General features: G+C 41.3%; 2 protein-coding genes across 3 annotated transcripts in view; both read right to left on the minus strand.

The window, feature by feature from the left end:
- Nucleotides 1-7,423, minus strand: part of LOC121062939 (complement C4-like) — a 58,438-nt gene extending 51,015 nt beyond the window's left edge. Inside the window, exon 1 of one of the 2 annotated variants that reach the window (XM_040543254.1) lies at nt 7,412-7,423. The gene's annotated coding sequence lies outside the window, so the exon portion shown is untranslated. Of the gene's footprint in view, nt 1-5,497; nt 5,897-7,411 lie in introns of those variants that run through there. The other variant, XM_040543253.1, reaches the window with a different exon arrangement.
- A 2,854-nt stretch (nt 7,424-10,277) lies between these two features.
- Nucleotides 10,278-23,328, minus strand: part of FREM2 (FRAS1 related extracellular matrix 2) — a 130,803-nt gene continuing 117,752 nt past the window's right edge. Inside the window, exons 19-24 of the mRNA XM_040543318.1 lie at nt 22,695-22,822; nt 22,471-22,605; nt 17,847-17,973; nt 15,682-15,869; nt 15,392-15,538; nt 10,278-14,232 (exon numbers count right to left, since the gene is read on the minus strand). Coding sequence (XP_040399252.1) covers nt 13,720-14,232; nt 15,392-15,538; nt 15,682-15,869; nt 17,847-17,973; nt 22,471-22,605; nt 22,695-22,822 — 1,238 coding nt within the window. The 3' untranslated portion in view covers nt 10,278-13,719. The remainder of the gene's footprint in view (nt 14,233-15,391; nt 15,539-15,681; nt 15,870-17,846; nt 17,974-22,470; nt 22,606-22,694; nt 22,823-23,328) is intronic.

Here is a 23,328-nt window from a genome sequence, read left to right on the forward strand (position 1 = left end):
ATTTGAAAAGCTCCTCTTAACCAGGAAGGTAATTTCTCCCTAGCACCAATGTGAATGGAAATTATTCTTTTTTAATTTACCATAATCTAAGTCATGAATTAAAAAGTGAATATAGGCTCCAGTTGCTACTGTCATGAAAAATTGGCCTTTTTACCTATATTTTCTTTAAATGTTCTGCATTTAGCCCTCCTAGGTGTGTCTACTGCACTATATATATATATATATATATAACCATATATATATTATATATATATATATATATAAAGTCTCTGTAAAAGAGGAAAACCAATGTACCCGAGTTTTCTGTTGTCACTAAGGAGCCTGGATTTTGGGGAGGTTAAACAACCAGTTTACACATCCTGTTCCGTGGATTTGGGAGCATATAATGAAACGAAGGAAAGCCAGCCATTTTTAAAGGCAGAATTTAGAGAACTAATTTAAAAACATCACTGACCCTCGCTCCTTGCATTTCCTGACTTACTGTTATATTCAAAAATGTTTCACAACAAAAAGAGTAAAAAAACCCTTTAATATCCTCTACTACAGCTCGTTGGGTGCCTGTCTGTCAGAGGCAGTTTCCTTTCATTTGCTCAGATCTGCTAATTAAATCTAAAGCATTCAGTTCATGCAGTAACCCTGAGAAACATGAGGAACAAGGGCTTCTTTTCCAAGCCTGGGAAAAGGCTCTGCTCCAACCTCCATCACACCCGAGTCAGCTCAGGCCAACTCCACTGATGGATCAGAAGCTGTCCTGCTTATTTTGATCCCTTGGTTTTAAAGTTCAGAGATGAAATTCAAAGAGAAAGGGGGAATGGGGACAGGATACCAGTGTTGGGAGAGTTGTGTTGTTGTTGTAAATGAGAAGCTGCTCAGTTATAACACATTTCAGGGCCACAAGTTGTGGTACTTCCCCAGGGAGGGGGCAGAGCATCTCCTGTTCTTGCTGAAACAGGAAAATCAGAATGACTTGTGTAGGAGCTCAGGGGGGCAGTTGCTCAGGTGATGCATGCTGATCTCTTCTTTTTGCAGAGATTTACCCATGCAGCTCTGACCCTTTGCAGCTATTTGGATGATCCACGTGCCTTTTGGTATTGTCAGATGGGTTTTGCCTGTCTGGGCACAGCCATCATAGCAGAAATCTTCCCTCTTGCCAACACAATTCTGCAGAAAACTGCCTCCCACAAAATGATACAGAAGACACTGAAAGCTGCCCTTTCAGTGGCTTAGGTGCAGTGGGGAATACTGACATCTTCAGAGGGGTACTGGATGGATACCCCCAAAGCCCTGCTGGCAGCAATTGGGCCAGTAACACCCTGCCCAGATTATGTGGGTTGCACATTGCACCTAGAGATAAAAGATGTAACTGTGACAAACTGTTAGCACAAATGATGTTTGCATTTATTTTGTCAACATATCTTGGAGGGAGCCTGGATCTGCCCTTGATAATATGTGAGCACGTGTCCTGCTACATATTTATGGCACCAAGTGGCAGGCAGGAGGCTTGCTCTGAGCACCAGGCAGCACCTGTGTGCTGGGCGGGCGGCTGAGCACTGGCCCAGGCTGCCCAGAGAGGCTGTGGGGGTCTCCTCCTGGGAGAGCGGCACAAGGCGCCTGGACGGGGTCCTCGGCGTCCTGCTCTGGGTGGTGCTGTGTGGAGCCAGGAGCTGGACTTGATGATCCTTGTGGGTCCCTTCCAACTCAGGATATTCTGATTCTGTGATTATTCTAGAAATATCTGCCATAGGTTATATGTATGCATTTTCCAATGAGATACCAAAATGTGTTGACTCAGTGTGGCAGCATCAGTGCCTCTGACCAGGTCACACATGGGATGTTAATGTACTCTGAGACAGACAATGTTGCAAGAAGAATCCTCTAATCCTCCCAGTAACCATACACTGCTGGTGCTGTGTCTTGAAGCAACATTGAGAAAGCTTTGAAAAACCACACTCTGGAAAAATAAAAATATTTTCCCTGAAATCCTATGGGTAGAAAAGGCCAGGTGTGTAATACATGTGTGCTCTGTGTAACTGAAGCCTGCATGGAAAGGAAACCAAACTACTCTGCAGAATATTCCCATCTCTTTAACATGCCACATCATGTACATAGATCATCATGCTCCCCTTTAACAATATTACCTGTGACAGCATTGTGTGTCTTCAGTGACAGCATTCACATCTGAAATTTCTGTCTTTTTGTTCCCAGGGCCTTGCTGTGTCTGTTTGCAAAGCACCACCTGGTCTGATGATGAAGCAGAGCCCGCACGCTGAAGGAAATTGTGCGTGTGCGTACAGAGCCCTGGTGCCATCCAGCGGGCAGTGTGCTGCCCACTGTGAAAATAAGTTTTCCCAAAGAGCTGTGAAGTTGCTGGTCCTGCTTTCAGAGATCCCCTTTTATTTCCCAAGCCAGGCAGTAGGGGTGGCAGGGTTCAGCTCTGGGTTGGTAGGTGCACGGGTGTGCGAGCTGTGTGCCCGAGCTCCATAGTACTCAGTGCAATTTGTCAAGGGTAATTTTGGGTTACCCTAAGGGTAACCTCTCTTTGTCTGAGGGAAGGAGTGCTAAACTCCTGCATGTACAAAAGAAGAGCAAAAAAGACTAGTACCACCTTCCAAACATGCCCAGGTGATCCCCTGGCAGTTCAGCATCAAACACAGGTCATCTTCTGAGACACCCCTGGAGGGATTTGCTTTGGGATGCTGAGATCAGCTCACCGCTTGACATCACATTTCCACAGCCTTTACTTGACTGCCTCCAAAACCATCTCGTCTGGATGCAAGTCCAAGTTTCTGGCCAGCTTTTTAACCTCCTGTCCTGTCTGTCACTTTGTGAGAAAATGCGACAGCAGGAGCTATGGTGTTCAGGATTTTTTTTTTTAATATATAAAGTCAGTGTGTCTTCAGTTGGCAGAACAGCTCAGAGCTGGTCACAAACACCTTGCCCTTCCCAGCCATATCTGCCTCATGGCATTAGACCCCATAAGGCATGAAGAAATGCTCTGTGCTGACCGCTACATTTAATGCCAAGAATAGGGCTTATTTCATTTGCATCCTTTCAGAAATGTGATTGCAGTCAGGAGCCTGACCCCACTCCATACCTTATGGACTTGCTGATTTACTGCAACACGCTCGTCTCTTCCCACTCCTTGTGAGTCAAGAGCTTATCTGGGAAAACAGATGCCTTGAAAATGCAGGGCCCCCGTTCTCTGTTCCAGCAAAATTCCACTTATGGGGGGTGTGGGGGGATTACTTTAAATCATCTTTAAGCTCCCTATATTTCATGGTAGGCAGAGGGCTAGTTTTACTTCTCACAGATGTTAATGCACATTAAGGTATTGTGATATAAGGCCGCCTATTTAGGAAAGCTAACACGTTTCTGGCACACAGCAATAGGCAGAGAAGGTCCTGGCTCCTCTGCCATAACAAATATCACCGAGGTTAGAAGAACAGAGAGGAAAAATACACCTACTAGAGGATATTTATCTTACTTTCATTACTTATTCCTCTTTACAGCCTGTAGCTAGCCTTTCTGCCACAGGGGTTATAGTAGAAATAATGGCTGCCTTAATTGTATTTACAGTGCTCTTAAAGAATAAATAACCAGATCTACAACTCAAATACCTGAAAGTGACCTCTCTAAGGAGCCAGACAGGCAGGATGCTCTACACAGAGCAGTGCGAGACCACATTGAAGTGAGATAATGTGGATAAGGCACAGAAGAATGCAGCTATGAGCTCAGCAAAACACTCCTCATGCAAATGCAGGTAAGGAATAAGGCATCCCCCCTTTTACTGCAGCTGATGATGCATTTGAGAGATGTGCCTTGAGCACCTCCCTGTCTGCCTTCAAAGGCAACCCCCAAGCACCATTCCTATGGCTGAATATGCCCCCTGCCAACTCTCCCGTGCTACTTTTTGCCCCTACCATTGAAAGTAGAAATGACTCCTGCCAAATCATTTTCCAACACAAAGCCCTCAGTGAAAAAAGACTAAGATCCCTGCACACAGCCCCAGCTTCTTAGAAAGAAGCACACAAATAATTCATGGTCAGAGAAAATAAAATAAAACATTTCCCATGCTTTGGGGTTTGGGGAGCCAGGTAGGCCTTGCCGAGGTTCACGTTTATCTGCAGTTATGGTGACCCCTTTAAAGGGCAGTAGAGAAAATATGGGTAGGGTCAATATATGCAGACCAGTCTGCTCATATCCATAATGTGCTTTATTTGGGATAAATGAAGACTGAGCTACTGGGATAAACTGGTGGAGGGGTACTGGTGTAAGAAATACCCCTTATGTTTTTTTTAATGCCCCCTTTTTTTTTTTTTTTGGGGGGGGGGGGGGTGGGGTGGAGAAGGGATCACTCACAATACAAAAACTCTGGTGGAAAGTCATGAGACAGAAAGGGTAAAATGTGGGACCAGAGCTGTGCTTAGATCTCCTCACCCCACTGCTTGCATCTCTGCATCAGGGAGAAGAGAGAGGAGAGGAGAGGAGAGGAGAGGAGAGGAGAGGAGAGGAGAGGAGAGGAGAGGAGAGGAGAGGAGAGGAGAGGAGAGGAGAGGAGAGGAGAGGAGAGGAGAGGAGAGGAGAGGAGAGGAGAGGAGAGGAGAGGAGAGGAGAGAGACTGGATCCAGCATCTCCCTGCATCCCCCTCCACTTGGAGGAGTAGTGGTTGGAGGTGCCCTACTTTTGGTTTCCTTGGACACCCTGCTGTCAGCATGCTTGTTGTCCTGTCCTGTGACCAAGGAAAGGCCTGTGCGTGAGGGGAACTTGATAGCTCAGAGGGATTTAGGAAATGTTTGCGTATACAGGCTTACACTCGTGTGCGTGTGCCGGCATGAACCTGTGCGTGCACACATGCTCGCTTTTGGGAGATTTCTGGGGGTCAGCTCTTGGGGGACTGTGCAATTGCTGAAAAGAACAGAAGGTGGCATGTTTTCTGCATTTTCGGGCGGCAAAAGTGCAGTAAAAGAAATACAGGAAGGAGCTAAAGGAGGTGAAAAGGAGGAAGGCAATAAAGTAAAGGAATACAGAAGGAAGCGGCTAAGCCCAGACCATATCCAATTCTGTATGTTTCTGCTGTTAACAATTGTATTAGCACTGAAGGATATTTTTGCCCATTTCTGTAATGTAACTCATTGATGCCACGAGAGCTGAGTTTACTAGACTCTGAACAAAAACATGGTCTGTTGTGATGCATTTCATTTCCAGTACTTAAACATCTGAAAACTGTAAAATGAAAATGTGGTTTCCTTCCCCTTCCCCTTCCCCTTCCCCTTCCCCTTCCCCTTCCCCTTCCCCTTCCCCTTCCCCTTCCCCTTCCCCTTCCCCTTCCCCTTCCCCTTCCCCTTCCCCTTCCCCTTCCCCTTCCCCTTCCCCTTCCCCTTCCCCTTCCCCTTCCCTTCCCCTTCCCTTCCCCTTCCTCTATTTAACCAACAGATTCACCCAACGCTGAATGACAGAGACATGAAACACCCATTTGCCACAGAAGCCCCCAACTCACCAGGCGGGATGTCCCTTGCATCTCAGGCTCACCCGTTCGCTTCAGGAGCAGATGCCCAGCCTGTTTGGTGAGGGGCAGGATGAAGGTTAGGTCTGATGGCAGCAGGGGGATGGCGAGGGCTCAGATGGACCAAAGACACCCTTCCCTCCCCAGCTGGGGGTGCTGGGAACCACCAAGTCACAGCTGGTGGGCACTTGGGAGTAAAGCTGCACCTCTGCTGCCCCTTTGAGGAGCCTCGGGCTGCTTCCCACAGCAGGCGTCTCTGCTCAGCAGCCAGCTTCCCTCACTCCCTGGGCAGCTGAATTGATTTTCATTTTGTACCTTCACCAAATGAAGGAAGCTTAAAATGTCTGGGGACCTGGCAGCAAAGACTCACGTGGCCCAGACGCTGGCAGCATCATGCTGTCCCTGGCCCTGCTCACTGACTGGGCCTTTCTCTCCGCTTGGGGTCATTTCCAGGCTAGTGAGCGACTACAAACAGCTCGCAGCAGTCACAGAAGGAGAGCTAAGAGAGCGTCAGTACAAGAGGAGAGCTCAAGGACAAAGTTGCCATGGGTAATGCTTTCCTGTCCCCAGGCTGTAAGCACTCGGGATAGGGAAATCCTGCTGCTGCGGCATCTTGATGGAAGGTGGATAGACAAGGCACTGACACATGGTTTGGAGCACTTCTGTCATTCAACTTCTCTTGTTCTCAGTACACTGACTTGCATCTTTCCAGGCATGAGGCATTTGGGGGGAGGGCTGTGCCCCTCTTGAGCATCCTGCAGCAGACCATGACTGAGGAGCACAAGCTGGAAGCAGACACTGCAGCTGCCAGTCCCAGAGCTGCGACTGCTGCAGTCAGCATCTGGAGGACGGTCCTGGTGTCACAAGTTTGATTATTTTTTGGCTTCAGCAGAGCATATCAAACCAGCCCTCGCAACCCCAAACACTGGGACGTGTGTTCTCAGGTTTTGGCCTTGGGTCCCTTGGATCCCTTCCAGGCAAACACACCTTGAATTCTGCTTCCCAGATTGCAGCACTTCATCCTTGCGATATTGTCTTGAGAAATTACATGACATAAAAATGTATATTATCTAATGCAAAAATATAACCAATAAGTAAAATCTACACTATATACCTACCTACATCAATATATAGTATACTATATAAAATACACAATATACTAAATATGCCTACACATAAATTTAAATATATATTACATAACAAAATCTATATAAAATTTATATAGTAATAAAAGCATGTTCTTTGCGTGCGTATGTGTTGTTACAGTCATGTTTTGAAACCAATCCTTTTGCTGGAGAATAAAAATTCTCAGCCACTTCATGAGGAGGTGAGGATAAGGCACATTACCACAGCTGACAGCTCCAGAAGGGAACTACAGGCGATGCCTAAAGGCTGCAAGAGTTTTTTTTGAATTATTGGCATCACCCTTAGCAGTCGTAATGTTACAGATGTCCAATGCCTTTCCTGGGGAAACTGAAATTTCCTAGGGGAGAAATACCTCCCACTAAGCTTCATTCTGAGAGCCAAACTGGACAGGAAAAATCCAAGCTGCAGTGCACCAGGCCAAGGGAGCTCAGACAGAAGCGGCGGCCCTGTTCTCTGACTGCAGTGGTGCTGGGTAGGGAAACCACCACAATCAAGGACATAGTAATGAACTAAGTTGTAGGAGATGTGCACACGAACTTCTTCATGCTAATGTGGAGTAACAGAATCTGAATTTCCTGGGCAAGCTCTGTAAGACACTAGTATGGAAAAATCCTGACATTAAGAGAAAGCAGCTATCGGATTGCCCACATTTAGCCTGGCTACAGAAAAGCAGAAAGCGGGGTCTGCCTCTGAAACTCATCTTTTTGGAAAAGCCAGCCTGGTTAAAAGCATTTAAGTTAGCAGAGACAGTTGTGGTCAGACACCACACTTGGGCTGGTTTAGGTCCCAGAGCACAGCCTGCACCTTGGCAGGAACCACTGGTGACGAACCAACCTTTTCCCACTACCAAACACGGCATGGAGACCCGTAATCTGCAGTGAGATTTGCACTCCTCTCTTGCACATCTTCTGTTAGGCAGCTTCTAATGGTTTGTGCCTATTATGACACAGTGCATTAATGTGGTGGGTGGGTTTTTTTGGACGTAGTTGTTCAAATTCATCCATGTTAGCGTCTGAGCAGTGTTTAGGTGATGTGAACACGGTCTGGTATGGCTTTAGCCTCTGGAGTCTTTTAAGACATGACGTAACTGAGCACATCTTCTGAGCAGCAGGGTGAGCTAGTGGTCAGCCTTATGTTTCTTTCCAGCTGATGCTCTTTGAAGGTGGATCTTTCCCTTCCTCTTACTGGGAGGGCCCATTCCTGTTCATCAGGGCAAATGTCACCTACACTAAATTTGCAGAGTGTTTCAAGATCCTGATAAGACTGTGCAAGGTGTGCCACTGAAGCTATGGTCTGTGGTGCTGCTCAGTGATGTCACAAGGTGATGGTAGGACATGTCCTGTGAAGCCAACCTCCTGACATAGCGCCATCATTTTGTCCCCAAGGTCAGAGGATTGTGTTGCTGTGAACAATCAGCCAGATGCTGCTCCAGCATCTGTTTCTTGGACGTGACAATACTGGGGAGCAGTCCCTGCAGGCCACAGCATAGCTTGCTGTACTGAAATTCAAGTCTCACCAAGAAATGGAAGAAAAGCCCAGCTACATCCCCATGAGCTCCTTCTTTTACAGAATTGGGTATTTATGTTTCTTTCTTGCCAGGATCATATAAGGAGCATATTTATAAGGCAAATACAATCTTCAGCAGCACCTTCAAGTGGTGCTCCCACCTCCCTCTCCCCAGATGCTTTATCTCATTCTGTCCAGATCTCATGCCTTCATAGGATATGTGCCAGGAAAAAGCTATTGACTCATAAATCTGTTTCAAGCAGTCCTCAGCAGGAGATCTAGGTAGACGTGAGGTGCAGGTAAGTCAGCTGTTAGAGACCTAGGGTGCTGACAAATGAAAAATTTAATTCCCTCTCATCCCAAGAAGAAAAACATGTTTTTTGTACTTTATACACTTTATGTACTTTTAGTTCCAAGCCTGGGACTGGGGACTCTGTACAACTGTTAGGGCATGAGAGTGGCTTTTCTAGGTGGGGCGATGTGCCTCCGTGCCTAGGAGTGGAGTTGCAGGGAAGAGAAGGGCAAGAGAAGATGAACAGCCTGATCCTTCTCCTGAATCCTCCCAGCTTTTTCTAGCCGGGCCTTTCTTACCTGGCTGCTGAAACACAGAGATGATTTTAATGGACCTTTCTTCTATGGGTTTCACTCCTTTTTCAGTTTGGCCTACATAACATCCAGCAGTAAAAAGCCTTGCAATTTTAATTTTGTGTCAAGCCAAGGTATTGTCTACTTTGTTTCATTCTTGTACACAGCAAATTTTGTTAGGTGGAATCTCTCTAAAATAGCGAGAAATAGTAATTCACTGTTCACTGTCCCTGTAACCTTCAGGATTTAATGCACCTCTGTAATATTCTCCCTTGAGAATATTACATTTCTAGCATTTCTTCCCTAGGCTGAAGAGTAGAAGGGAGTCTTACCCATTTAATCTCTCCTCACGGAGAAGACATTCCTTCTGTGATGAGTGCACTTATCCAGAAAACCTCCTCTTGACTTCCACGGTAACTGATTTAGGGCTTTTGCTACAAAATATGGTCAAAACCCACTAGAGATGACAATCATTACACTTGCTACTTCCGTTCCACTAGTTTAACTGGAGCACTTCAACTTGTGCAACAGCAGATTCATGCTTTACATGTAAACTTACATTCAGGAAAACTTGTATCATGAAAATGCAAGTAATAGGCGATAGCAGGAATTCAATGCATGCTTGAACATTGGCCATTAAATAAAACAAGATGCTTTGTTTCAAGATCTTCTAGCTGTTCCCTTCATTTTTACTGGAAGTCGATGGATACTCACCAAAGTGCAAGGTAAATTCTAAATGGATCATCTCTTGAGATAAAAAATGAGAAAAAGAAAAATCAAAGAGCCAATCGCTTTAGAGAAATTTTCTGAAGAGCTTTCAAAATTAAGGCATTAATTTGCTGAATTTGAAGAGTAATTATTTCAAAAGACAGTGAGGATGCATCAAAAAAACAAACAAACAAACAAAAAAAACCCCAACTCCTACAAATGCTGGAATAATGCACTCATGTTTGGGCTGTGAAGGGAAAGACATCCTGGACTTTCTGGAACATGCTCGGACACCTGAGTAGCATTATAACTGCACTAAGTGCTGGAATCAACGAAAATGGACATGACTTAACTGCTGTGGACAATCGCCAAGTGGGAAATGAATGCCCTTTGATCTATTGACAGTGCTATAGTCTTGTGACCAGATTCTTTGCTGATTTATATCATTTGTAGCTATTTGCATTGAAGCAGGACAGAAACACATTCAGTCTGATTTGCAGTGGCAGAAATCACAACACAGAGCTCACAGACATTACACTGGAGGGTCCAGCTTAGTCTAAGGAACTGAGTGCAAGTACAAGCACACAATCCATATAAGCAAGTCTAGGTAGTAGAAGGGGACAGACATGGAAATGCACAGGAACATGACATTCAAGACTTGCAGACTAACTGCTGATATCTACCTGTCTAGAAATTTCTGATGCTCTGTAATTGGAAGAAAAACCCCTCTCTGAGACATGAGCACAACCCCAGTGATTAAAAAGCAACCCCTGTGCTGCGCACTTCATGACCAGAAAGCAACCGCTTCAGGAACAAAGCAGTGAGATTTATTATAAACACAGCAGTAAGTTTATGTCCTTCTGTCGATGTGAGAAATTAATTTTTCTTAATACTGCACTACTGACCAGTCTCCACTATGTGACATTTTTACACAAATTTTAGATTAGTAACCAAAACAGAAGTAGTTTTATTTGTTTCCTGATACAAACGCCAAATATCACAGCCATAGACATGCACAAGAAATTGTTCCAAATAAATATGTATGGAAAGATTTCTGACAACTTGATAACAAGTTTAAACACAGTAGGTATTGTATAAAGGGTTTAACAAATGGTATTACTGCTAGCAGAATATGTATCTTCAGGGAAAAGAAGATTGAATACATAATCTGGAAACAGATTAAATATATATATATAATATATTCAGTTTATTGCATGGATAGATAAATATTAACATATTTGTGCACATAACTGGGAACGAGGCACTTATTCAGGTTAGTATAAACAAGGCCACTTGTTAAGTAGAAAGAAAAATGTTAATAAGCCTCCAAAACATCTTGCTGAAATCCAAAACCTTGAAGCCGTAATAACAAAGGCATGCTGTTACAGATGTACTTATAGTTCACTGAATTGTAAGAAATCCAATTTCTTAAGAATGGGACAAATCCGGCAGGCCTTAATGAAAACATTGGGATTTTTTTCCCAGGCAGAAGACTTTGATATCTGATTCAAGACTCTCACTCATTCGTGTCCAGCTTTTCAGTGTTTGTGTTGTGTTTTTCTTTGCTATCAGCAGTTTGCACTATTTTTATATATTGTTTGAAAAACGTTTGTCTGATAATCCCCATCAATCTGAACGTTTTGCAGAGCTGCAATTAGACACTATTCAAAGCAGTGATCAGTTGTCTACCAGGCTCAATATTTGGCTTGTAGAACACATGCTTTTTTGATATGGTTTAATTAAAAGAAATAATAATAACTACAAAAAAAAAAAAAAAAGATTTTGCCTGCAAGAAACTTTAATGATATTTGTCTGTTAAAATTCAAAAGCAGAAAAATAGCTCTACTGATAAACACCTAATTTATGTATTTATTATATATATATTTTAAAAGATCTTCTCTGCTTACACAAAACAGGCATTTTATAAATATTAAAATGTTCTATTATTTACATGTGTCCCATTTTACTGTAGAATCATTGACTGTTACTATCCAAACACATAGGTTCTAGGAGACAAATTCTGCATTTCTCATTATCGTAGTGGTTTCATATACAGGCACAAAGGCAAATTTGATCCTAAGGTTACAATCACGACTTAGTTCTAAGCTTTACATATAAAACATATCCGTGGGTTAAGTCTTTGATCAATCTTGCACACATAATACATGGCTCACAAAACCAGGAACTGCATTAGAAGACCAAATTAATGTCAGGTGACTAGGGAAAAGGTCTAATGCACTGGGCATGTCTTATGGATAATTGTTTCAGGCTAGAACTCAGATTAATTAAAATAAAAGATAACTGCATGACTTTAATAATGTAGTTTGACCCTTAGGTTGCTGAAAACATCTTTCAATTAAGCAGTCTGAATAACAGTCTTCAGAAAAAACACAGAAAAAGATAGTACAGATTCTGCCCTGATTCACTTGCTGAAAAAATGATGGAATCTTGTGAAATGAGTGAAGTCATAACAATATAAATCCAGAGCAAGAAATATAAGTGTGAGTCCCTTTGTGGGCATATTCACACCATACCATGAATCATGGCCCAGACCTTCCCAGGAGAGTTGACCTCCACATTTCTGAGCCTTATTGCTCGGAGGTCGGGTCTAACTGTGTTTGCAGAGCACCGCAGCCAGGCTAGGAAGCCTTTCAGATAGATTTTTTAGCTCAGTGGCAGCATTGTGTGCTGGCTGCCAGGCTGCTTGCAAGCTGGATCCTGGTAACTCAGATGTCTACAACACAGCCCCCAGAATCCCAAATTCTGGAGGTGCCGCGGCTTGAAGATTGGTGGCTGCCTGCACTCAGCAGCACAGGTGGTGGAAAGGAGCAGGTTTTTCAGCAACAATCTCAACAGCCTGCTTCTGGTTTTATATAGTTTATATAGTTGAACTCCATTGACTGGTAAAGATTTATTCATATTAAATGCTAGTGGAACAAATGGGACGACCTATCTTGAAGGTTTAGATAATTTCCATGGCCAAGCATTAGGCAGGATATCTTTGGGGCAGAAAAGGTCTTGTTTGGATAAGAACTGACATGGGACGCTGCTGATCCAAACTTTTGTGAGACATCAAGCTGTCAAATGATCTAAATCAGGAAGGCTGAGAAAAAATTACAATGACTCTTTTGAAAGCAGTCACTTGTTAAAAAAACAGCCCAACAATGACCCAGAATGTTTGTCAAGATGTGTTATGATTATACAGTAATAAATACTACTTGATTCAATCATATTTTTTTCTCTTTTTTTTTTTTTTTCTTCACTTTGTTGCCACTTAATATAGCAACTGACAATCACACACTGGATTCAGTATCATGATTCCTAGGCTCAGTTCAGGCAGAACCTTGTCCTCTGCATTTTGAATCTAACACTACCATCTTCTCTAGGTACTGAAACACTAATGCTTGCATTTCCCAGCAGTGGATATGCACTAGAAAATATAATTTACCTTACAAAACTTCCATGATCCGTTATAAACTTAAGAAGACATAAGTGTCCAGTTCCTGCGAAAAACAAAATTCCTTCTGGATTTGGTGTATTCTTTGGCTTTATATAAACATAAATAAGGAAAACGTGAGGGAAAAAAAGATCAGATTAAATAGCTGAATAAGAATTTGCAGAAAAGAGTATGTATTGCTTTCTGTGACATGCAACTGATTATAATGTTACGCTGTCTAATCTAGCTGTCTTTTGAAAAAGTTCATTTAAACACAAGGAAAAAAATAATCACCGGTATAGCTTAAATGAAGTAAAAGGCTTACAGGAGGGAGGATTCATGCCTGAAACATTTTATCACCTTTCAGCCTAACAGTAGACATTGACTTTCTTGTGAGAAACAGTACAAAATTAACTGAAGATTGTATGGATTCTACCTCTCAAGTATTCTGTGTTTCTAAAGAAACAGATTTCCTCTCTTATTACAGACAGGATCTATAGCACCTTTGGATAGGTTCTTCTACTTTTTTGAAACGTCAGCAAATAAAAAAACAAAACACAAATCTCTCCCTTACGATGCAGCTCCTTGAATTCCTGCTAAAGATTAGTGCATGATATAAGGACGTCATGATAACCTTTCGTGTAAAGTGGGAGAGTCAGTATAGATTCTTCTATCGTTGATAAAGGCAGCAAGAGTTCAGGATAAAAAATTTCAAGTACACCTAGAAGCACTTTTTACTCTTTATGAGTCACCATGATCTGCTGCTAACAAAGTGCAGTTCAAGTTTGTTTTGAGGCACCCTGGAGACTCTGGCTTGAATCCTGTGGTCTTGGGATCAAACCTCAGAGCTGTCGCTGGTATAATTGTCTGGTAGCATCATTGGTTCATTGCTGCCTGACTTCTTTGCGGCTTCCTTCTTCTCAGAATTTTGTCTCCATTTTAGCAGCAAAACAATGATTGCAATTAAGCAGATGGCAAGGAAAATGGCAGCAGCTCCACCAACGATTGTGACTATGCTGACCCCTGAGTTCTGGTTATTCAGTTCTCTAGGGAGTACACCATTGACCACAACCTCCCTTTGAGGAACCTGTTTCTTGCTGGTGCGATCTAGTGCTATGTGTTGTATGTTTGTTCCTCGGTTGTTTTCTACTCCAATGTCTTTTGCAAGCTCTGGAGCTCCCGCAACTCCTCTCTTCTGACGTCTCTGTGTGGACGCTCCTGGGCCTCCTCCACTAAAGAGCGAGTGGTACTGGTGCTCTACGCTTCTTTTGCCAATTCCACGGTTAGCATTCTCTTTTGAACGTACAGTGTAGATTGTATGGACATACCACTCCCTACCCAAAGACACCTAGAAAGACATGTATTTTGTTTTTAAACACAAACATGCATAATCTGGGCAGTGCTATAAACAGAGGAAATAAATCACCACTTTGTATTGATTTTCTGGACAGTACTTTCGAAACCATGCACAGATAAAAACCACTATGTGCCAGTCAGTCCCAGAGAAGACATGTTTTCTGCCAAAATTTTAAGAGGGTGTAGAAGGGATAGTGTCCATTCCTTTCCGTAGCCAGACTCTATGACTACCAGTGGTTGCTCCCAAGCTCTGTTATTGTGAAAAAACTGAACATATTTTCTATTTTACTCATTTCTACAAGAGTTTTTCAGGACATGCCATTGTTTCTTCATATTCTCACTCTTGACAGAATGATGGCAAAAAATTACTACATTATTGGAAATGGATTCTTTACATAGAAAATGAGATAACAATTTCATAGGGACAGGTTATGAAACCTTTTTTATGCTGTTAAGAAGACTCAACACTGAATGGCCAGGAGTAGGATTAAAGTCTCCTCGGTACTTTTTCTAACATACTTTTCAGTTTTGCATGTAGTTTTGCAAATACTAAAGAGAAGATAAATACTAAAGAGAAGATAAATACTAAAGAGACAACTGCTGGCTGGATCATATAGATCTAAAGGATGAAAGCAAACTGCTGAATGATTATATGGAATTAAGAAGTAGGTGTACCCTTTAGTTTTCAATTTCATGATTTCCAGTGCTTAGATATTTTGCAGCGTGCAGGTTTGTGAGAATGACTTGCACAGAAAATGCTGAATATCAATCAGATTTTGATGAAGTTCACTATAAATGCTTACGATTCTTTTATTTTTTGTCTTAGACAAGCGATGTGAAGGAATAAAACAATGCTGTGTAACAAGAAACTTATGCTTTTAGAGGAAATGTTTAACAGTCATTGGTGTAATTTCTTGTTAGATTATGGAATTAAACAGAAGAAAAGGATATTATCCCTATAGGAATCTTTTAATAAGTAGTCCAGATTTTTCATCTAGAAATTTGTAAGCATTTATAATCCTGTTTAACTGTACTGAAATCACAATAAATCTTTCTGTTGACTTCAACATGACTTACACTTAAAAACACTTCTTTTGCAAGTGTTTCTTTTTTGCTTCAGTGCTCTTGCTACTAAGGTACAGAAAACATACCTGAAACAGGGGAGTTGAGTCCACTTTAAATCCATCAGAGCCTGGCTGTTTAACTAAAGAAATTGCTTCAGGATCATCTACGGCAAGTTTTGCATTAAAAAGCACATTTCCAAAGCTTGTGGCTTGTGTCTCTGGTTGAGCTTTGTCCTACGTGGTCATACAGGAAAAAAAATTAAAAAATTGTAAAACACAGATTTATTTCTTCCAAGTTGTTTTTAGATGAAAAAGAAGTGAGAAATATCTATCTATATAGATATATATGTGCATTCTCCCAGAATTAGAACACTTACCACAATCTTAAATCTGTACAGAAGGGATGGAGAATCAGCAAGGCACCCATATTCAGTGTTGGATGGATTATACTTGGGTACATATCCATCAGCTCCCGTGCACAGGAAAACCTTCTCAATGCTGCAGTAGAAGGAATCACCCAGGTTCTGCACTGGATCCACCATCACCCGACCATAAATGGTATCACCTGTAAAGAGTGCACGCAGTTCACATCCTATTGCACTGGAACATTTAGCACAATACTGAGGCTAAATAAAAAAGCCTAGTCAAGAAGCTTAGCGCAGTGTAATTTGAATGCAGTTTCTGGTCACCTCGAAGGTCCAAGCTGAAGATTTCCAGTCTGCCTACAGCTATACCCAGAGTCTACTTGAGACACCTGGCTACCCAACTTCCACCACAGGGTGTTGTCAAAGGTTGTGATCAGAGCAGACACTCTTCCACACACTCTGGGCCACATAACAGCAGTAGGTGGTCATTTGCTGTTGCTGTAACTTGAACCAGTTCAGAGGCTGCTTTAAATACTGGGCTATATTCAGGTCTTCATTCAAAAAATGGCTTAAAGAAACATGTACTACTCTACAGCAAACTGTGATGGAGGTTTTTGTCTCCCAGCAATGCAACTCATTGAAGAGTTGTTCTTTATTATGTCAGCAGAATTCTGTTTAGGCTGGATAAGAGTTTATTTATACTTGGTCAGACTGGCAGCATTTAATACTGTACAAGTGACATGAACATCATGAAAAGCAACAGAGACATTTTCAGAGACTCAGCTCCCTACTGTGTAATTGCATTTCAGCTGTCTGATAAGATTTAAGATAAAACATACTTGCAAGGCCTGTACAAATAACCTGAGCCGTTACTATGCAGGCAAGAAAAGTGTACTATGTACAGTGGTCAGTACACGCGACAGAAAGTGATTAGGAAGGACAAGAATTTGGAGAAGGAAAGGAGAAGTGGTACATTTTTTTTTAACACAACTTGTAGTAACTGTAGACTTTGAGAGAGGACAGATACCTGCTGTTCAAGAGACTGTGCAAACTTATCAGAAAAGACAGACTTGGATTCAAGATGTTGGCATTCTGATCAATCAGCAAAAGAGGCACAGAAAGAAAGGAGAAAAATGGAGTGACTGCTTAGGTCATAGAACAATTCACCAATAGATGTACTGAGTGAAGCCCAGTTTTGGTCTATTGTTTCACACAACTTTTTTCAAAAACTCTCTCTTCTAGAGGGTCTGGACACAGTATTAGGTGAGCAGGAATTCTGAGTGTTCATCTTAGCTTTGACTTTGATTTCTGTTCTGTTATCTACCTCACTGCACTGGGTGGACCCTGGCCAACACCCACTCAGCCTACCCCTCCCACAGGACACATAGAGAATAGATGGAAAGTGAGAAGACTCATGAATTGAGCTAATGACAGCCTAATAGAGAGAATAAAAGCTGCACATGCAAGCAAAACAATAGGAAGAATCCATTCATCATCAGATGTTTAGCCATTTCCTGGAAAGCAGGGACTCAGCATGTGTAATGGTTACTTGGGAAGAAAAACACCATAAACATGAATGTCCCCCTAGCTTTCGCCTCCTTTCCCTGAGCTTTTATTGCTCAGCATTACATCATATGGTATAGGGTATCACTTTGGTCAGTTTGGGTCAGTTGTCCCACCTATGTCACGATCCATCCTCTTCCAATCCCTGGCCTACTTGGTAGAGGGCAGGGGGGAATTAGAAAGCACTAACACTGTGCTAGCAGTAGACAAAACATTTGAGTGTTATCAACACTGTTTTAGGCGTAAATGCAAAGTACAGCACCATATGGGCTGCTTTGAAGAAAGTTAGCTCCATCTCAGCCAGACCCAGTATGTTAACCCACAACAAAAAGATTGTGTAACATTCACTTATCAAGTAGGAATGTTCTTAGTATTAGCCAATGTTTATAAAGTGCTCAGTATATGAAAAATGGCATCAGTACTGTTACCCTCAGACATAACAGTTTCAGTGCAGATTGGCCAATAGCTCTTATGTAAAGTGCCAGGTGGGAAAGGCAAATGAAAAAGAACACAAGTGGCAAGTTAAACCCTTACTCCTAGTTTGTTTTGACTGAAACAGGATCCTGATAGTGTGGATTACATACTAGAAGTCTATGAACTGTGCACAATTTTACCTTCTGAGAAAGCAACATCACTTTCTTGCCCAAAGCCCATTGAGCCATCAGATAGCCATAGTGTCTTTTTGGAGAGGAGGAACATCTGGGTATTCAAGCTGAACTCAGCAGCCACTGGATCACTGACCTAAAACACAACAGCATAAAGCTATTCAACAAGCACTCTTTAATCACTTTTAAAACACAACCCAGTCTTCTCTCAGTGTACATGATTCATCAGCTCTGCATATCTACATAAAAGGAAACAGTTTAACCATAAAGATTTCTTTGCACTAGAAATATATTGCTATGTATTTTACACACATATAATCTTTGGGTTATACATCCCTGCGATGTTTGATTAGATTCTAGGTTAATTTCTTCTCACCACATTTTTCCAAATCCCAGACAAGAAGGTGCCCAGAGCAACTTCTGTGTGTGGATAACACTAGGAAAATATTTCCCTCAATATCTAATCTCCCTTTAACTCAGCCTATTTTCTGTATCCCATTTTCATCCTTACACCCAAGTCCCACCTCTGACTCTCTACCAGTTATTTGAAAGTTTTAGTTCTTCTGATGTGCCATAGGATGTCTGTACATTTATCTCAGATCATATATGTGAAAATGTACCAAATCATTTGAGCATCTTTAATGATAATGTTTGTCTTCATATATTCAACACTGTTATCTATGATTTTTCTTGATTACACTACAAGAAAACAATGAAACAATGTTATCAGAAGCAGGTTCTCATTGGGCCATATAATTCATAAACATAAATTAGAAGGCAACCTATACAGAGACAAGCCATAACAAAAAAGTAAAGAACATAATGAACAGAAACACTGGGGAGAATCCACAGTTCAAAAAGATGCATTGCATGCATTCAAGAAACAAAACAAAACAAAACAAACAAACAACAAAAAAAACAAGAGCTCATTAAACAAATAAGAAAAATGCTCAAAAATGCTCACATATATATGCATATAAATGTGGAAAGGAAGGAAGGAAAACACAAATGAAAACATTCTTGCCAGCCCATGGTGTTGATGGAATGAGATGCAACAATATCAATAGAAACTACTGCCACAAGTTATGCGTGCTTATTCTTCTTCAAATCCCTTTCCCACAATATAGTCCCAGAACTGTCAAAGCAGCAGGATTTGGCATATACAGCCAGTATATTTGGAATATACAGCTGAAACATTTTTATAAAGTCACTGCCACTCCTCGTAAAGATGAACCCTACCCCTATAGCCTTTTCACAGAAGTAATAATAATTAAAAAATCATTTCCAGTCTCTTTGGAATGAGTCTTCTGAATGCCTGGATTCAAGCTATTGGGTTGCAATTCCACAGCTTCAAATACCTGACTGACAGCTGTTTTGCAGCTGTGGATCTGAAAAAGAATCAAGCATGGCCTCACCAAGATCTTCCTTGGCAGAATAAATGTCTACCGAGTTGGAAACAAAAAGTTTCCAGCTAAAGGCACTGGGCTTCAGCCACACAGTTTACAACAATGTTAACAGCAATGGCCTGGGTAAATATTATGCATGTGACTGCAAATACATCTCTTAGGCATCCTTTTTTAAGTTACCATTTTTGTTTCAGCTTTACATGTAAGTCTCAGGGCTGCCAGTGGCAAACCCACAGCTGCAATTTATAGCAGTAGTTTAAATGCAATTATTTTCATTATAAATATTTATTTTAAACAAATGAGCTCTTAAAAAGATAATCTGAGAGGTTCTGCTGGTTGAAAAAAATACTGCCAATTTATTTTTTTTATTTGCCATGCCCATCAACTCTGCATATGGATGAGTTGGTGACCAGATACAAATGATACAGATCACTGATGATACAAATCCCAATCTCCATGGGTCAAAAGCTCATGGAATGCTTGCTACTTCAAGAAACAGATTGCTCTTTAGAGATTGCTTGAGCAGGGGAGTTGGGCAAGATGATCTCCAGCAGTCCCTTGCAACCGCAACCATTCTGTGATTCTGTGATAGGTACATCTCAGGGCAGCAAATACCTTGATTATGGAAGTGCTTCTGTCAGGAACTAGTCATTCACATTTAAAGAAAGGAGAAGTTGAAAGGAGTGGGATAAAGCAGAGACTGCAGGTTGGATCCTTTTCATGTACAGGACATCCCAGAATGAGGTAGTGGTAATACAATACTCAGTGTTATGGGCTACCAGCTTCCCTCTTCAGGGGCCACAGAAAGAAGAAAAAAGGAAATGGGCAGATACGTGATAAAGAAGGAAATGTTGAACCAAAATCTTCAGAGGAAGAACACCAAAATATCTTTTCTACTTTATGTTTGCACCTTAAAATGGCCTTTCACTCATGAACAGTGAAACCAATAGTGAAATTAGATTACAAAGATTCCAAGAAGATGGAAAGTTTCATATTAAAAATACCAAGAAGATAATTCAGTAGAACAGCTGGGGCGCTAGAATGAAAACTGGGAGAAACAACTCCAGGGGAGGCTTAGGTTGAGTATTAGGAAAAATTTCTTCACTGAAAGCATTATGAAGTATTGGAACAGGCTGCCCAGGGAAGTAGCTGAATCACCACCCCTGGAGGTCTTCAAAAAACATGTAGATGTTGCGCTTAGGGACATCATTTAATAGTGGACTTGGAAGTACTAGGTTAAAGGTTGGACCAGATGATCTTAGAGGTCTTTTCCAACCTAAATGATTCTATGATTCTATGATTTCATCATTTGATTTTACATTCAAAATAATTTTGATCTGGTTTTGAGACCTGCACGCACTGACTTCAGCGGGCCTGTGCCAGGTAGCATGTGTCTCCTAGTCTAGGAAACAGCATCACAGTGTGAACTTTCATGCTCACTTCTCTGTCTTATGTTTCTTATTTCTAAAACATGGATACTAATGCTTATTCATTTATGCAGAATGCCTAAAAATCTTATTGGAACCTGCTTTAAGTCCATATATTCTTTCAATCTGTGATCAAAGGGAACAATATGAAGGGCAGCAAAATCTCCTGAATTCTTTTTGGTGTGAGTATCTCAAGAAAAAGAGTTGGTCTTGATGAAAATTACTGGTGATGGGGACTAACTGGTCACGGTTCCTTGGCAATTATGCACCTGATTTTAATTTATGTACATGAAACTTGCATATACTACATTATTAAAGCTTTATTTGATATTATAAACCCTATAGTAGCCATTTTATTTTCCCAAGGCAGTTCTCACAACTTCAAAAAATTGCTCCTTAGGCTTCTTTTAGGTAAGATAGGTCTCCAGCCCTATCTATACTTTAGATAGAATTATGTCTCTCCCTAAGCTACTTTGCCATTTTTTGCAATTATTTTTTTTTGCTGTTCTTTTCAATTTTCTTCACATTATCAACATCTTCCTTGTTTTTATGAGGACCAAGGTATGGTTCAACACTGCTGTGAATAGCTTTAGAGCTCCTGGAAGCAGATTAGAAATGCCAAACAAAAGCCAAAGTGATGAACTAATATAAACCCCTTCTCCTCGACCCCACCCCAGCCATTCACTTTTTTTTTTTCCAAAATGCTTTGCTGGTTTAATTCTGAAAAGGCAGGTTTCATGTCAGATCACGTATCATCTCTCTGTTTCACCAGGACTTAATGCCATATCAGTAATCATCTGTTCTCCCATAGCTGGCATAATGCCAAATAAAAGCATAAAGACTACATACATTCTCTTGTGTACTCTGGCTAATTCAACAGGAAAGTGATTGTGTATCCCTGACTGATCCGGGTTGTATTTATACTGTAAGATGATCTAATAGCAAACATCTATACTATTAATGAGCATGAAACCACAGCCGCATTGTATTGGTTGTATTGGCTCCAAATACAGAAGTGACAAAACTTCCTCCTTACATGTCCCAAGGTCATGCTTACCCTTTTGATAACATGTAAAATGGTAGTTTATGTTCTGCTAACTATCCAACATGACTGCCAGATATTTTTCAGTCATTGCTTTCCACAGCAGCGTCCAATTACTCTATACTTTATTAGAGAAATGTGAAATGTATGCTGTTTGCCTGTCCGTAGGTTACCATGCGATCCATATTGCTGTGGGTGGGATTTTTCTCACTCGCTTTCATAACTGAGTCTTAAAGCTAAGCATTTATCCAGTGTAGCTTATTTACACCTCCTGCACAGTCAGTGAAGGAAGACCTTCCTTAGGATTGCATGAATCTTCCTCTGAAGGCTCCACTTGCAATACTAGAGACCTATCTCTGATCTTTGTGACAGGTGAAATTTTTCTGATAACAGCATTATATTTTCTTAATTATCTGATAAAACTATTTCACAGCAAAAGTCAACACATAAGTAAAGAATTCCAATAGGTTAGCTGATATTACAGTATCACCCAAATCGATGTCAATGAACTTTCTACTGGCTATTACAGAGGAATGGCCAAAGGTTATTGTTGCATTGAGGTCAAAAAAACATTTGTGCTCCTACATTAGCTTTTCCAAGTTCCATAAGATTAGTTAAACAGCAGGAGAGGGTATGTACTGTCCCACTGGTTTAGGAACAGGTTTGTTGGTAAGCAAGTAAATTCAATTTCTACCACTATTACAATTTGAGAATTAAAATAAAAAGGAAATATGAAGAAGGCATCACTGGGAAGCTACCTGTTGGAATCGGATGTCCAGATCAAATGTGATCGGCTCTCTAGGATTACAGATCACTGGTAGGCTGTACTCCTGGTGTGGAGCAGTGGTACAAGCTATCAGCTTCACAGTGTACGTTCCAGAATAGTCTCGAACCTTATGGGGGAAAGAGAGAGAGGTGTTGCACCAACATCCTAACCAATAGGCTGGGGCAGGAGAAGACACAGCAAAGGATAAGGTTTTACCGCAAAATCTGAAACGAAGCTCCACTGCTGTACTGGCTGGTTGTAGGTTGGCTCGCTTCGGATGAGGCTGAGGCTGAATGTCAGGCCTGGGTGATCAGCTGACATAACCATGGAAGTTAGAGATGAAGCTAGAAACATGCCAAGAGACAGATTTGTCACCTTTAGCGTTTCACTGTAGACTCTCAGAGCCTGACAAGCTTTCCCCATAATTCATAACCTATAATGCCATGGTTGATGTTAATGCTTTTACAGGGTACTGAATTTTATTAACTGAAAGTAACACAATCAATTACAGTCAACACAGCTGGGCCCCCTTGACTCTTGTTCCAGTGTCTATTCAACAGTTGTTTTTGGGCTACGCAACCAGAACTGTATAAAGATTAAATCTAACAGAAAGGCAAAACACTGAGAGTGGAATGGCAAGGATCTATAATCCCTCCTGTTTTTAACTTGGAATGTCAGCCCAGGGAACAAAACATAATTTCTCTTAGCAGTGTAACTCTTTCAGCTCTACCAGTTTTAGCGCAAAAGCTAAAACTCTAGAGGACAGCTGAGAAAAAGCAGAATCACTATGAAGGATTTCTATAGGTTAATAAAACTGAGTTAAACTAAAAGAGATTTCTTAAAATGATTT

Source organism: Cygnus olor, chromosome 1, assembly GCF_009769625.2.
Source record: "Cygnus olor isolate bCygOlo1 chromosome 1, bCygOlo1.pri.v2, whole genome shotgun sequence".
In the NCBI taxonomy this organism is placed as follows: domain Eukaryota; kingdom Metazoa; phylum Chordata; class Aves; order Anseriformes; family Anatidae; genus Cygnus; species Cygnus olor.